Source organism: Globicephala melas, chromosome 3 (genome assembly GCF_963455315.2).
Source record: "Globicephala melas chromosome 3, mGloMel1.2, whole genome shotgun sequence".
Lineage (NCBI taxonomy): Eukaryota > Metazoa > Chordata > Mammalia > Artiodactyla > Delphinidae > Globicephala > Globicephala melas.
Window position 1 is genome coordinate 163,735,231 of NC_083316.1, and position 12,915 is coordinate 163,748,145.

Here is a 12,915-nt window from a genome sequence, read left to right on the forward strand (position 1 = left end):
ATCTGAGGGAAGGAGGGGATGGTGCCCCAGGTGGAAGACACAGGGACACACAAAGGCGTGGTGGTGGGTATAGGGTCAGCCCCCGCCAGGGCGGCCGGAGAGGGCCAGGACCAGGAGCTGGACCCTGGAGATCAGTTCTCTGTCACCGCTGTGTGGCCACAGGCCCCTGTGAGAACACACCACAAGCTGCAGACCTGCTGCTCAGAAAAACGCAGATTCATGGTGCCTCATTTCAGGCTCAGGACGCTGGGGGTGGGGTGCGGGAGTCATGCCACGGAGGCCGGGGCTACAGGAGACACCACCGAGTCGCAGTGCCATGTCAAAATGAAACTGGCAGCCACTGAAGGTTCCTGCCCGGTAAGAGGCAGAATGAGGATGGGAGGCAGGCGAGACCAAGCCAGGCCCGGGCAGAAGACTGCAGGAGGGGGAGCGCAGGAGGGCTCGAGGCCAGGAAGAGGGGGGACAGACAGAGATGGGCAGTGAGCGGACATGGGGGCGGGTGAGGAGGGACAAGTCACCCCCGACTACAAGAGAGAACCTCAGGAGAGGGTGACAGCGACAGTAAAGCCAAGTTCAGAGCGGGTGGGCTCTCGGGGAAATACTGGGACACAGAGTCTTCGGTGGGGGAGGGAACTCACTCAGACAGTCTAGACCAGGGGGTTTGTAAAGACAGGATGCAAAAGCCAAGTGGAAGGGACTGCTCGCGGCTCACCCAGCTCCTCCCTGCAAGCTCCACTGAGGAGCTCCCCCAGCAGCCAGGGCCAACCAGGTGGGCAGTCTGAGCCAATGAGATGGAAGCTTAAGTCGCTGGGCTGAAAGTCAGGAAAAGGTCTTGAAGGAGGGTGGAGACTCAGCTGCCCTACGCTCCTGCTGCCCTGTGCCCCGCCCATCATTCTGGGAACCCAGAGGAGATGATGGAGGCAGCGTGGCCATCCTGCAACCAAGAGGGTAAAGGCCTAGGGGCAGGAGTCACGTGCTAAGGATTACTGAGCAGAAAACTGCAGGAGCCTGGGTCCTGGAAGCTTGAAGCCACCTGGCTGTGGGCTTCCCCTTACTGAGGGATCAGCAAGGTTGCCCTGGTTCGGTCACCGAGGTCTGGTTCCTATTACAGGGAGCAATAGGGGAAGGTCGGGGCACTGAGAGAGAGAGAAGCCAAGGGCCAAAGGCTGGGGTGGGGGAGGGGCATCTGCAGAGCGGGAGAAGAGCTGAGGGAGAGTCGGGAGCGGAAGTTAAGGAGACAGGCCAGAGTCAGGGGTCAAGAGGGAGGCAGGACAAGCAAACTCATGGCGGAGAACAGCATGCCCCAGCAGGTGGACGGGACAGCGGGACACTCACAGTCTGAAAACATCCCCCAGGGCACAGGTGGCTCCTGGAGATGACACTCAACAGCCTGGGCCCCGGTCTGGGTAGCACAAGGGTGAAAAGGGCTGAAGATCGACACACGGGATAACTTCACTGAACGGAATGGGGGAAAGCAGCCAACTTAAATGACCTTGGAAAAGATGTTTTGGCTGGAAACTGTAAGTCTAAGGACAAAAGGAACTGGATCTCTAGTTCGCAAGGTTGTCCTTCACAGGCTAAGTATTCTGAAAGCACTGTACACGCACACTGGGAACGAACACACGAGTAAGGAGAAAGGCTAGAATGAGCCCTGTGGTCCCGGCTGAGTCAAAGACAGCAGTATGGTCACACTTAACAGAGACACAGATGACCAGACGCAAACCATGTCAGCACGTGTGCACTAGGGTCAGTACACGTACGTATACTTCCTAGCACTGCACACTGAGAGGACCTAGAAGCAATGACGCCCCAGAAGCAAGGAGCACACCCAGCACCCACATCTTGGTTTCTAAGACCATTTTCTAATAAGGGAAACCAGGGCTTCTTGGAGAAATGGCTGGTTCTAGGCCTGGGAGGGAAATGTACCAGCTGAGCCTGGAGCGTCTTTGGGTGCCAAAAAGCAAAGACGTGCTCAAAAACCCCACAATGATGGGAGCATGTCAAAGGAACAGAGCAGCCAACTGAGAGAGCTCCCAATGGCCAAGGCTGGAATGATTGGAGCAACAAAATAAACTAGTATTGGAGTTTAACCCAAAGTATAAAATAAATATCCAGGAGTCCATATTGATATAAATGATTGAATACATTCACAATTGGGGGGAGAAGAAAGAAATCTTCCACACAGGAAAACTCCAAAAAATTTATGTAGGGATTTCACCTTCAAGGAGGTAGCTCTTAATTGCCCACCTATTATTTGTGGGCTGAACTTAGTCCCTTTTTTCCAGAATACAGTATGGAAGGGGTAAAAAAGAGTAACTTCACAGTGGAGACACCTGACACACACTACCTCAGCCCGGTGATCAAGGTCAACCTCAAGAGTGAAAAGACATGTAGACAGTAACTGCCCCCCCCTTGTGAGGTGATAAGACACGTGCTTCACTTCTGGTCTTCGTCCCGAAACCCACCATCCCATTTAAGGATGAAAAATCACCAAACAGATCCAGGCTGAGGTACATCCTACAAAACACCCGACCAGTTCTCCTCAAAACCATCAAGGTCACCAAAATTACACCAAGTCTGAGGAATGGTCACAGACCAGAAAAGACTGAGGAGATGTAAAGGCTAAATGTCATATGGGAGACTTCCCTGGTGGCGCAGTGGATAAGACTCCGTGCTCCCAATGCAGGGGGCCAGGGTTCGATCCTTGGTCAGGGAACTAGACCCCACATGCATGCCACAACTAAGGAGCTTGCGTGCCACAACTAAGGAGCCCTGGAGCCGCAATTAAGGAGCCCGCCTGCTGCAACTAAGACCCGGTATGTATGTATGTATGTATGTATGTATGAATGAATGAATAAATAAATGTATGTATGTATGTATGTATGTACGTCACATGGGATCCTGGAATTGAAAATGGAAATCAGGGCAAAACTAGAGAAATCCACATAAAGTTTACTTAATAGTAATGTGTTTAATTACTAGTAATGTTCCAGTGCTGATTCCTCACTTGTGACGAATGTAACACGGTCACGTAAGATGTGATCAACCACAGGGGGAACCTGGGGAGAGTATACGGGGGCTCTGAGTACGACCTTTTCAACTTTTCTGTAAATCTGATACTATTCTAAAGTAAACAACCACAATGCAATGACAGAGACGTGCTGAAAGGACACAGGGACGGATCTGAAGCGTCTCCCTGGGCCAAATCTGGGACAATTTAAGCAAAGTAAATAACAATAGTGTCCACAAGACAATTCTTCTATGAAGAATTACACCATTAAACAATTAAATAAGGGAGAAGAGACAGCTCTTCCTTGTAGTGGAATTCCAAGACCTGTAGAAGGAATGCCGGAAAGAGAAAACCAGTACTCGGCACTTTCCAGAGTGATCATTTCAGGTGAGACTCCTCTGACAGATGCTGAAATTACGGGGGAAAGTTATGATGAGAAATGGTATATTCATATAGCTTCTAAGTGCCTTCTCACAAGTTACTTATAAATTACAAAGGAAAACTCTTAGGTTTATGTGGGGAAACCCGCAGGCACCACGTAAGGAAAGACCAAAGCGATGCTCTCCTGTCACGGAGCCCCTGGGCTTGTGCCTCCCGATGTGAGGCCCCAAGAAGGGCACAGCACCCACCCTGGAGTTTCTCGCCAGAATTCCAGAAAGAAGACACATCACACAAACCCAATCTGAGGGACAGTCTACCAAATGCCTGGTCAGGATTCAAGTGTCAAGATCATGAAGGACAAAGATGGACTCAGGAACTGTCACAGACACGACATGACAGACACACGGCAACAAAAGGCAAAGTGGGATCCTGGAACAGAAAAAGGCCTTTAGTGGGGAAGTCTACAACATCTGAATAGAGTCTCTAGATTCGTTACCAGTTAACAATGATTTGTTAAATCATTGTTACTATCCTGGTGTTGAAACTGTCCTAAGGTTATGTGAGATGCAGGAGGCCGGGTGAAAGGTATATAGGAACTCTTTACACTACTTCTGCAGTTGTTTGTAAGTCTGAAATCATTTCAAAATGAAAATTTAAGAATGACAAACCCAGGCTGCAGAGCAGCACGCTGGACAGAGCTATTCCAGTGGAGATGAAGTCACGCCTGGGAGGCTAAACAGAAGGGAAGGGACTTGAGTAAGTGGAGGGCAGGGAGTCAGCGCACAGGCAAGGGCAGCGGGAAGCAGAGAAGCAGCTGGGCCTGACCACGGCCTGGGACCTTCCGCTGCACCGTGGAAACAGTTCCCTCTCCATGAAGATCTGTTCCTGCCAAGGCAGCCAGATTTACACCGCCATGAGGGACAGAAGGCAGAAGGAGGAAATCAACTTCTCGAGGTGAATTCTGGGAGGGTTCTGGGGCCCCCAGCGGTGGGTGCGTGGCCTCTGGAGGCCTGGCCTCCTTACAGGTAGGAGGGCATGTTCCCATGGGCTGAGGGCTGAGTACTCGGTTTCCCATCCTCCCCCTCGACAGCTGACTTGAGGCAGACATGGTTCCCCCTGAGTGCTGGGCCGACGGTAAAGGGGGTTCCCCTTCAGGGCAAAGCCAAGTGTACACTCAGAGGCCTGGCCACATCAGAGCAGACCATCCCCCAGGCCCATGACTGGACTGTTGCCTAACATGTGACCTGAACTGGGTCAATGACAGCCAGTCCTGGGACTTCTGGAAAAAACCTGGGAACAGGAGAACCATTATGTGACACATGCGGAGCTGGGAAGAGGGATGCCCAGATGGCCTGAGGAATCCTGGCCCCTGGAAGGGTGCCTGCTGGGAGGAAAAGACCAACGGTACCAAGAGGTGGCTAGTGAGAGAGCCTCCTCTGGACGCCGTTTGGGTATCCAGATGCCACCTGAGCGTCTGTGGTGCCTGGACCAGGCTGGGACGCGATCGACAGGGCTCGGTGCCCCAGCAGTAAGTGGACAGTGTCTGCACAAATGGTTCCACTCCACATTTCTAGTGGGCAGTTATCTGACTCCCGTGACAACCTTGTGTGGAATTTGCTCATTGTGGGGCCTGAAGAGGACACCAAGGACATCCTGTGAGAGCTGCCCCAACAGGAATCATGGACGGGCACTCCATCACCTGCCCTTCTATCCTGAGCCTTGACACGAGAGGCAGGTGGCTATGGGCTGAGTTGTGTCCCCCCCCAAATTTGTATGTTGACATCTTCATGCCCAGCACCCCAGAACGTGACTATATTTGGAAATAGAGTCTTTAAAGAGATAATGAAGTAAAAACACGGTCACTGGGGCAAGCCCTAATCCATGACTGGTATAACTTTGTTGTAAGAAGAGGAAATTAGGGCACAGACACACATAGAAGGAAGGCAGTGTGAAGACACAGGGAGAAGATGGACATCCACAAGGCCAGGAGAGAGGCCTAGGGAGAAACCAGCCCTGCTGACACCTTGTTCTCAGACTTGTGGCCTCCCGGGAAATAGTTCCTATTGTTTAAGCCACCCAGGCTGTGGTCCTTCGTGAGGGTGGCCCAAGCAAGCTAACACACAGGCGTCTGAGCCCAGGCCGGGCTGCTAGTGACCTCGGGCGGTGGGGCCTTCCCATTGGGCACTCCTGGCACCTGGGGTGGGCACACTCACGAGAGAGGTACTATGATGAGGAAGGGCCCGTTGATCCGCTTGTGCTCCATGAGGTACGTGATGAGAGCGATGGTCTGGATGGTCTTCCCCAGGCCCATCTCATCAGCCAGGATGCCATTCAGGTTGTTGTTGTACAGGGACACCAGCCACTCCAAGCCTTTGATCTGCAAGGAAAAGCGGCCAGGACTGAAGCCCAGGTTGGGTTTGGGGGTGTTCCCCGCGCTTCGGAGACTCACAAGTTCTGCCCCAGCCAGGGACCTCCTGCGGCCGTCTTCACTTGGTATTTTGCTCTGAGTCAGCCCACTCCTTTCCCACTCAGCCTCATCCTCAGCAATCCTGTCTCTGAAATCACAGGGTTGCTGTGCTAATGAGAGATGTATATGAAATGTCCTTTCTGGGCGCACATTTAAACAGCTAAGCTTCTCACTGTTACAGTGTCCGTCTGTCACTGCCCGACACCAAGCCACACAGCACATCGGGAGCAACCTGCCCTCAACCGTGTGACACTGGATTCAGGAGAGCGTTGGGGTTTCAGGGGAACTTGGTGAGGAGTCCACCACATGACTAACAACTGCCTCAACAGCATTTCAAGATTAACTGAAAGGTTTCCAAAGCTTGTGAAGCTTTCTGAAACACAGTCAGTTAGAGAGAATACTGTCTTCAGGGAAAATCTGGAAATTTTCATAACAGATTAAGCAAGTTAAGTCTTGGCCATGTTCTGATTTCTCTGATTACACTGGTCTCTGGAAAGTTCCACTGGCCACAGGATTCACCTTTGGCACTTGATATCAGCACGGATATCAGCACCAGCTGCCTCTTGGGAGCTTACAGGTGAGCCTGGGATATGGGGCCACAGGAGAAGAGATTTTTACTATAAGCAGCTCCATTTCTTGGCTGTTCCAGGCCAGACCCTGACAAAGAGCTTCAGAGGTGTCATCACTTCACCCTCAGAGGCTGGCAGGAGGGGCTGCTGCCCCATTTCCCAGAAGGAAGGACCGAGTCTAGGGCTGCTAACCTCTCCTGCCTTGCTGCCTCATGCTGCACAGAGCTCTAGGAAATATGTACTGAGCACCCATGGGCCCACACCTGGGTCCCATTCTGGCTCGGCCATTCCCAAACTGTGTGATTTTGAGGAATCGCTGTACCTCTCTGTTCCTCAGTTGTCCCTCCAACCACCCCCCCTTCCCATGAAATTCGGAGGACCGCAGCACCTACTTCAGAGTGGCTGAGGGAATTCAGATGCTAACAGCCTATAAAGTGCTCCTATTCTTCTTGGCACATATCAAGCACCCAGCAGATACAGATTCATTGCAACATTTCATTTCCTCTTGGTCAGACCATGAAGCTGCTTTACAGATGAGGAGACTGAGGCTCAGAGGGGAAGAGCAAGTTGCCCAAAGACCAAGAGTGGACCGTGAACTCAGGTCTGCCTGCCTTCAGCAGCCACCCACGACGCGGAAACCCCTCTGCCGAGACTGCTATGTGGACACGGCCCCCTCCAACCTACCTGGTACTGCTTGAGGACGCCGTTGACCATGAGCGCCGACTGCTTATCCACCCTCTCGGTGACGGCGTGGGCCACGGCATAATAGGACTGCAGGCCACGAGCGAGGGCCTGCGACACGCCATACTCGTCATCAACATCTTGCTTGGCGTTCCTGGGAGCAAGATCAAAGGGCCGTGTGAAGACACACATTCCTACTTGTGACAATGTGCTTGTGACACAAACCTCCGCAGAGCAGCTTTATGGCCTGAGCCGGAAGATAAGCCAAAGAGCAGCCGCACAGTCTGAGGACAGGCAAGGCAGCAAACACTAATCCAGGTGGGCCCAAGACTAGACTTCTGGGTGCCATGGGAATCAAGTCACTGTCACACCACAGAAGGAATGTTACTTTTAGCCAGAGGCTGGTCACATGGCCCACCCTCCCTACCTGGAGTTCAAGAGTCTAAAGGGAAAATGTACACTCAACAGCCTTGCACAAACCAGAATCATTTATACTTAGGCTGTTTTGTAATCTAATCTAGAATTCTTCAATTAAAAAAACCTCTTTTTATAATTTTATTTTATTTTTTTGGCCGCACCACGAGGCTTGCAGGATCTTAGTTCCCCAACGAGGGATCAAACCCAGGCTCCTGGCAGTGAAAGTGTAGAGTCCTAACCACTGGACCGCAGGGGAACTCCCTGGAATTCTTTTAAAAAATGTCTTTAAACTATTTACATTTTATTAATGTGAGAGATATATGTGATCTAACTATCATATTGTTTTATGCTGTGTTTTGTTTTTATATCTTCTTACAAATCCTGCACAGTGAGCTGGGTTTTCCTAGCTTAGAGGGTTTTTTCCTATATATTTCTGATGGATTCAAAAGACTGTATGTTTGGGCTTCCCTGGTGGCGCAGTGGTTGAGAGTCTGCCTGCCGATGCAGGGGACACGGTTCGTGCCCCGGTCTGGGAAGATCCCACATGCCGCGGAGTGGCTGGGCCCGTGAGCCATGGCCGCTGAGCCTGCGTGTCCGGAGCCTGTGCTCCGTAACGGGAGAGGGCACAACAGTGAGAGGCCCGCATACCGCATATGGTTCCCTTCATACCTAGTGCTTATGTAATACATAATGCTCTCAATGCTCTATTTAAGAGTATCCATTAACTCTGTCCTGTAAGCCACAATAAAATTGGTATGTTAATTGTAACTGTGCTTACAACCAAAGGATGAGAAATAACCTAAACGACCACCGCCAGACTCAGGCCACAACGTGAGACCATGACAGGGATGCCATGACAGGATGGCCAGATGTGGAGGAGTGAGACACCCTGTGTGCACAGACATAGGAGCAAGGGGCAGAACACTGTGCCCCAGATACACTCGTGCAAATGAAACAAAACACAGATACATGTCATGCTTACTGATGCATAAAATATGTGTGGAAGACACGCGATGCTGGAAGCAGTTTCTTCCAGGGAGGAGATGGGGAGGGCTGCGGCTGAAGCACAAGCATGAAGCGGCCTTCTGTGGTAAACCCAACTATCTCTTTTTTATTTATTTATTTTTTATTTGTTTATTTTATTTTTGGCTGTGTTGGGTCTTCATTGCTGCGTGCAGGCTTTCTGTAGTTGCAGCGAGTGGGGGCTACTCCCCGTTGCGGTGTGCGGGCTTCTCACTGCGGTGGCCTCCCCCGTTGTGGAGCATGGGCTCTAGGCGCATGGGCTTCAGTAATTGTGGCATGCGGGGTCAGTAGTTGTGGCCCACGGGCTCTAGAGCGCAGGCTCAGTAATTGTGGCCCACGGGCCCAGCTGCTCCGCGGCACATGGGAACCTCCCAGACCAGGGAATCGAACCCACATCCCCTGCATCGGCAGGCAGATTCCCAACCACTGCACCACCAGGGAAGCCCCCCGACTATCTCTTTGTTGGTTTTCTTTTTTTTCTTGTGGTACGCGGGCCTCTCACTGTTGTGGCCTCTCCCGTTGCGGAGCACAGGCTCCGGACGCGCAGGCCCAGCGGCCATGGCTCACGGGCCCAGCCGCTCCGCGGCCTGTGGGATCCTCCAGGACCGGGGCACGAACCCGTGTCCCCCACATCGGCAGGCGGACTCTCAACCACTGCGCCACCAGGGAAGCCCCCGACTATCTCTTAAACACAGGATGAGCCACGTGAATGGATGGAACGTCATTCGACCCCTACAAACATCAGTGACATCTGAAGTAAGTCAATCCGGTGTTTGTGGTCCCACAGCGGCTGCCGGCTGGACAGTGCTGTCCGGGGAGAAGCTGGGATTCTAACAGCTTCTGCCGGTGCCACCTCGCGGGAAGCTGGTGGAGGGAGGGATGCCTTACTCAATGATGTGCCGGGCGTCCACCTCGGAGACGTCGTCGCTGTCTGGATCTGGAATCTTCTTCTTGTCCTCCACGGGCAGGGCGGGAGGCTGTGCTGGCTGTGGCTGCTCCTCCTCCTCCTCCTACCAAGAGACAAGCCAGTTCACCTCAGGTCACCCCAGAGTGATGCTTTTACAACCCACGTGCCCTCTTCCTACCAATCCCAAAACATGTCACGCTTTTTATTTGCACATTCTTTTAATTGCTCAGTATATGATTTTTAGTTTTCTTAGCAGAGTCCAGACACTTCTTTTTAAGGGCCTCTCAGGGTATGCTGTACTTCTGTTGCACCGAGTCCCCCGTACACAATGCATACTACTAAAACAGCTTTTCCCTTCTCTTGGATTTCCTAGGTATTAAACATTTTATAGGTAACCTTCAATATTTATTGCTCTTGATTTACTTTCAGCTTTACTGACATGGCCAAAATGTCTAAAATATGTCAAATAAGACTGATGATAAGGCATCATCGTTTACTAAGAGGTTTTCTATAAATCTGTATATTAAGTATGAGTGTCGTGTTTCATTAAAAGGATTTTCCAACATTTACTGAGCAGATAATAAAGGGGATTTTGTATGACATACTGAAAAAACACACACAAATACATTTCCCAATATTAAACCATCCTTGTATTCCTGTATAAATCACACAAAATGTGTGTGTATAATGGAACTGCTATAAAACTAAAAAAGAAAAAGTATCTGTCATTAACCTGTCAAATTATTCCAGTCAAAACCCAGTGGGATTTCCTTTGGAGCATGCAAAATAATTTTATAGATCATTTGGAATAATGAACAGGTAATGACAGCACAAACATTTTGGTCAAAAAAATCATAACCGGTAAGACTTATCCTACTTGATATTACCATGCTGGGAATTAAAATAGGAATGGGAAGCCTGGCTAATTCCAATTAAAGGGGTCAGCAAATTTTCCCCTCAAAAAGTGACTTTAGGGGCTTCCCTGGTGGCTCAGTGGTTAAGAATCCGCCTGCCAGTGCAGGGGACACAGGTTCGAGCCCTGGTCCGGGAAGATCCCACGTGCCACGGAGCAACTAAGCCCGTGCGCCACAACTACTGAAGCCTGCGCACGTAGAGCCTGTGCTCTGCAACAAAGAGTAGCCCCCGCTCGCCGCAACTAGAGAAAACCCACGTGCAGCAATGAAGACCCAACGCGGCCAAAAATAAATAAATAAATAAATTTATTTTAAAAAAAAGAATTCCCCTAGTCCTCCTGGGGAGTAGGTGGGGAGAAAGGTGGGGCTGCTTGACAGCCCTGCCTGAGGTCTGACTTATATTTAAAAAAAAAAAAAAAAAAAAAAGTGGCTTTAAAGCTGGACAAAAGTAGCACAGGCAACCATTTCAGAGCCCTAGGAGTCTGAGAAGCATTAACACTGAGAAAACTGCCGAGCCTTGGGCAAGAAGAGTGGGAGTTTGTGGAGTTCTTACTTGGGGGTGCTTTCATCTCTCCTACCCTCAGCTCCCAGTTCTGATGTGCAAGTTCTCCCAGGGTGGGCAAGCCACGAGGCCTGGCAGCTGAGGCTGATGGGGACTTAGTCATTTTGTAGCAGTGGACGATGCCCAGGCCAGCAGCACTGTCAGTGGAGGTGAGGACCTCAGCCATGGGTGGGGAAAGCATATTACTGGCTGAGGGCTGTGCACATGCACAGAGGAAACGAGAAAGGGAGAAAGGGCCCAGCAGAAAGTAAAAGCCAGGGTGGGCTTGAAAATGGCCCAAACTTGGAATGTGTTCTTCTACACACACTGATCCACTGGCTGGAGAAAGAAGCCTTACTGGCTCAAGGTGTTTGAGTACAAACTCTCCCCAATCACTGGAAGACTACTAAGTTATGAAGAAACACAACCCACTCCTAGAGAGCCAGGATTAAAACTAAAAATGAGAAAAAAACAAAAACAATAAACTGAGCAGAGACACCAAAGGCAGCACACACCCTGGGAAAACATTCCACAGATTCAGCCTAGATAATTTACTAAACAAACAAAAACACCAAAAAGAACGCACAGGGGTGGAAGTCAGAATCCAGAGTGGTTAAAATAGCCTTCCACTAAACATTCATTACAAGACAAACAAAAAGGAGGAGAATGTGATACGAACTCAGGGGAAAAGACAGTCGGTTGAGCCTGTCTCTGTTCCTAGATGTTGGACTTAGCATACAATCATACAAGCAGCTATTACTACATATGTGTTCAAAACTATTGTAAATATGTTCAAAGAAACAAAGGAAACCATCTTTAAGTAGAATGTATCAACAAATACAGAGTCTCAATAGAAGACAGAAATGATAAACTTCCCAAATTTGATGAAAAACATGACTCTACCAAGCCAAGAATCTGAACAAACACTAACGAGAAAAAACACAAAGAGAGAGTTCACAAACTTCTAAAACCCAAAGGCAAAGAGAAAATCTTGGAAGCAAGAAAGAGAAAATGAACCATCATGTACAAAGGAGCATCCATATAATTAGTAGCTAGACTTTCATCTGAAACAGGAGACCAGAAAGTAGAGGAATGACATATTCAAAAGGAAAAAGACTGTCAACAAAGAATTCTATGTCCAGCTACACTATCTTTGAAAATGAAAGCTAAAGAAATACATTCCCAGAAAAACAAAGGCTGAGAGAATCTGTTGCTAGCATACATGCCTTATAATAAATGGTAAAAGAAATCTTTCAATATATTCAATATCTTGCAATAACCTGTAATGGAAAAGAATCTGAAAAAGAATACACATACACACACACACGTCTAACTGAACTGCTTTGCTGTACACCTGAAACTAACACAACATTGTAAATTATACTTTGATTTTAAAAAATGGTTTAAAAAAGAAGTCTTTCAAGCTGAAAGGAAATGATAGGTGATAGTAAATTGAATCCATAAGGAGAAATAAAAAACATCAGAAATGGTAAATGCATGTATCAATATAAAAGACTCTATAAATATATTTTCCCTTATTTCTTCTTTTCCAACTTCTTTAGACTAAGTCATAAGATTATATCAGGTATTAATTAGAAGACTGTATTGTTGGGTTTATAACATATATAGATGTAACATATGTGACAATAACAGCACAAAGGAAGAAGAACAAATGGAGCTAAGCTAGAACAAAATTTCCATATTTTACCAGAATGTAGTTAGTATTAACCTGAAGCATATCATCATAAATTAAGATGCATATCATAATCCCTGGAGCAACTACAAAGAAAATAACTTTAAAAATATAGTAAGAATTTGTACTTCCCTGGTGGCGCAGTGGTTAAGAATCCACCTGCCAATGCAGGGGACACAGATTGCAGCCCTGGTCCAGGATGATCCCACATGCCGCAGAGCAATTAGGCCCGTGCGCCATGACTACTGAGCCTGTGAGCCACAACTGCTGAGCCCACGTGCCACAACTGCTGAAGCCCACGTGCCTAAATTC

At 49.1% G+C, this 12,915-nt stretch overlaps 1 protein-coding gene across 8 annotated transcripts in view; it reads right to left on the reverse strand.

Annotated features, from left to right (window-relative positions):
* The window catches only part of SMARCA4 (SWI/SNF related BAF chromatin remodeling complex subunit ATPase 4), an 87,272-nt gene that overhangs the window by 38,308 nt on the left and 36,049 nt on the right, over positions 1–12,915 (reverse strand). For all 8 annotated transcript variants that reach the window (XM_060297109.1, XM_060297111.1, XM_060297113.1 and 5 more), the window contains exons 14-16: positions 9,437–9,558; positions 7,112–7,262; positions 5,605–5,768 (exon numbers count right to left, since the gene is read on the reverse strand). In XM_060297109.1, the coding sequence (XP_060153092.1) occupies positions 5,605–5,768; positions 7,112–7,262; positions 9,437–9,558 (437 nt within the window). The remainder of the gene's footprint in view (positions 1–5,604; positions 5,769–7,111; positions 7,263–9,436; positions 9,559–12,915) is intronic.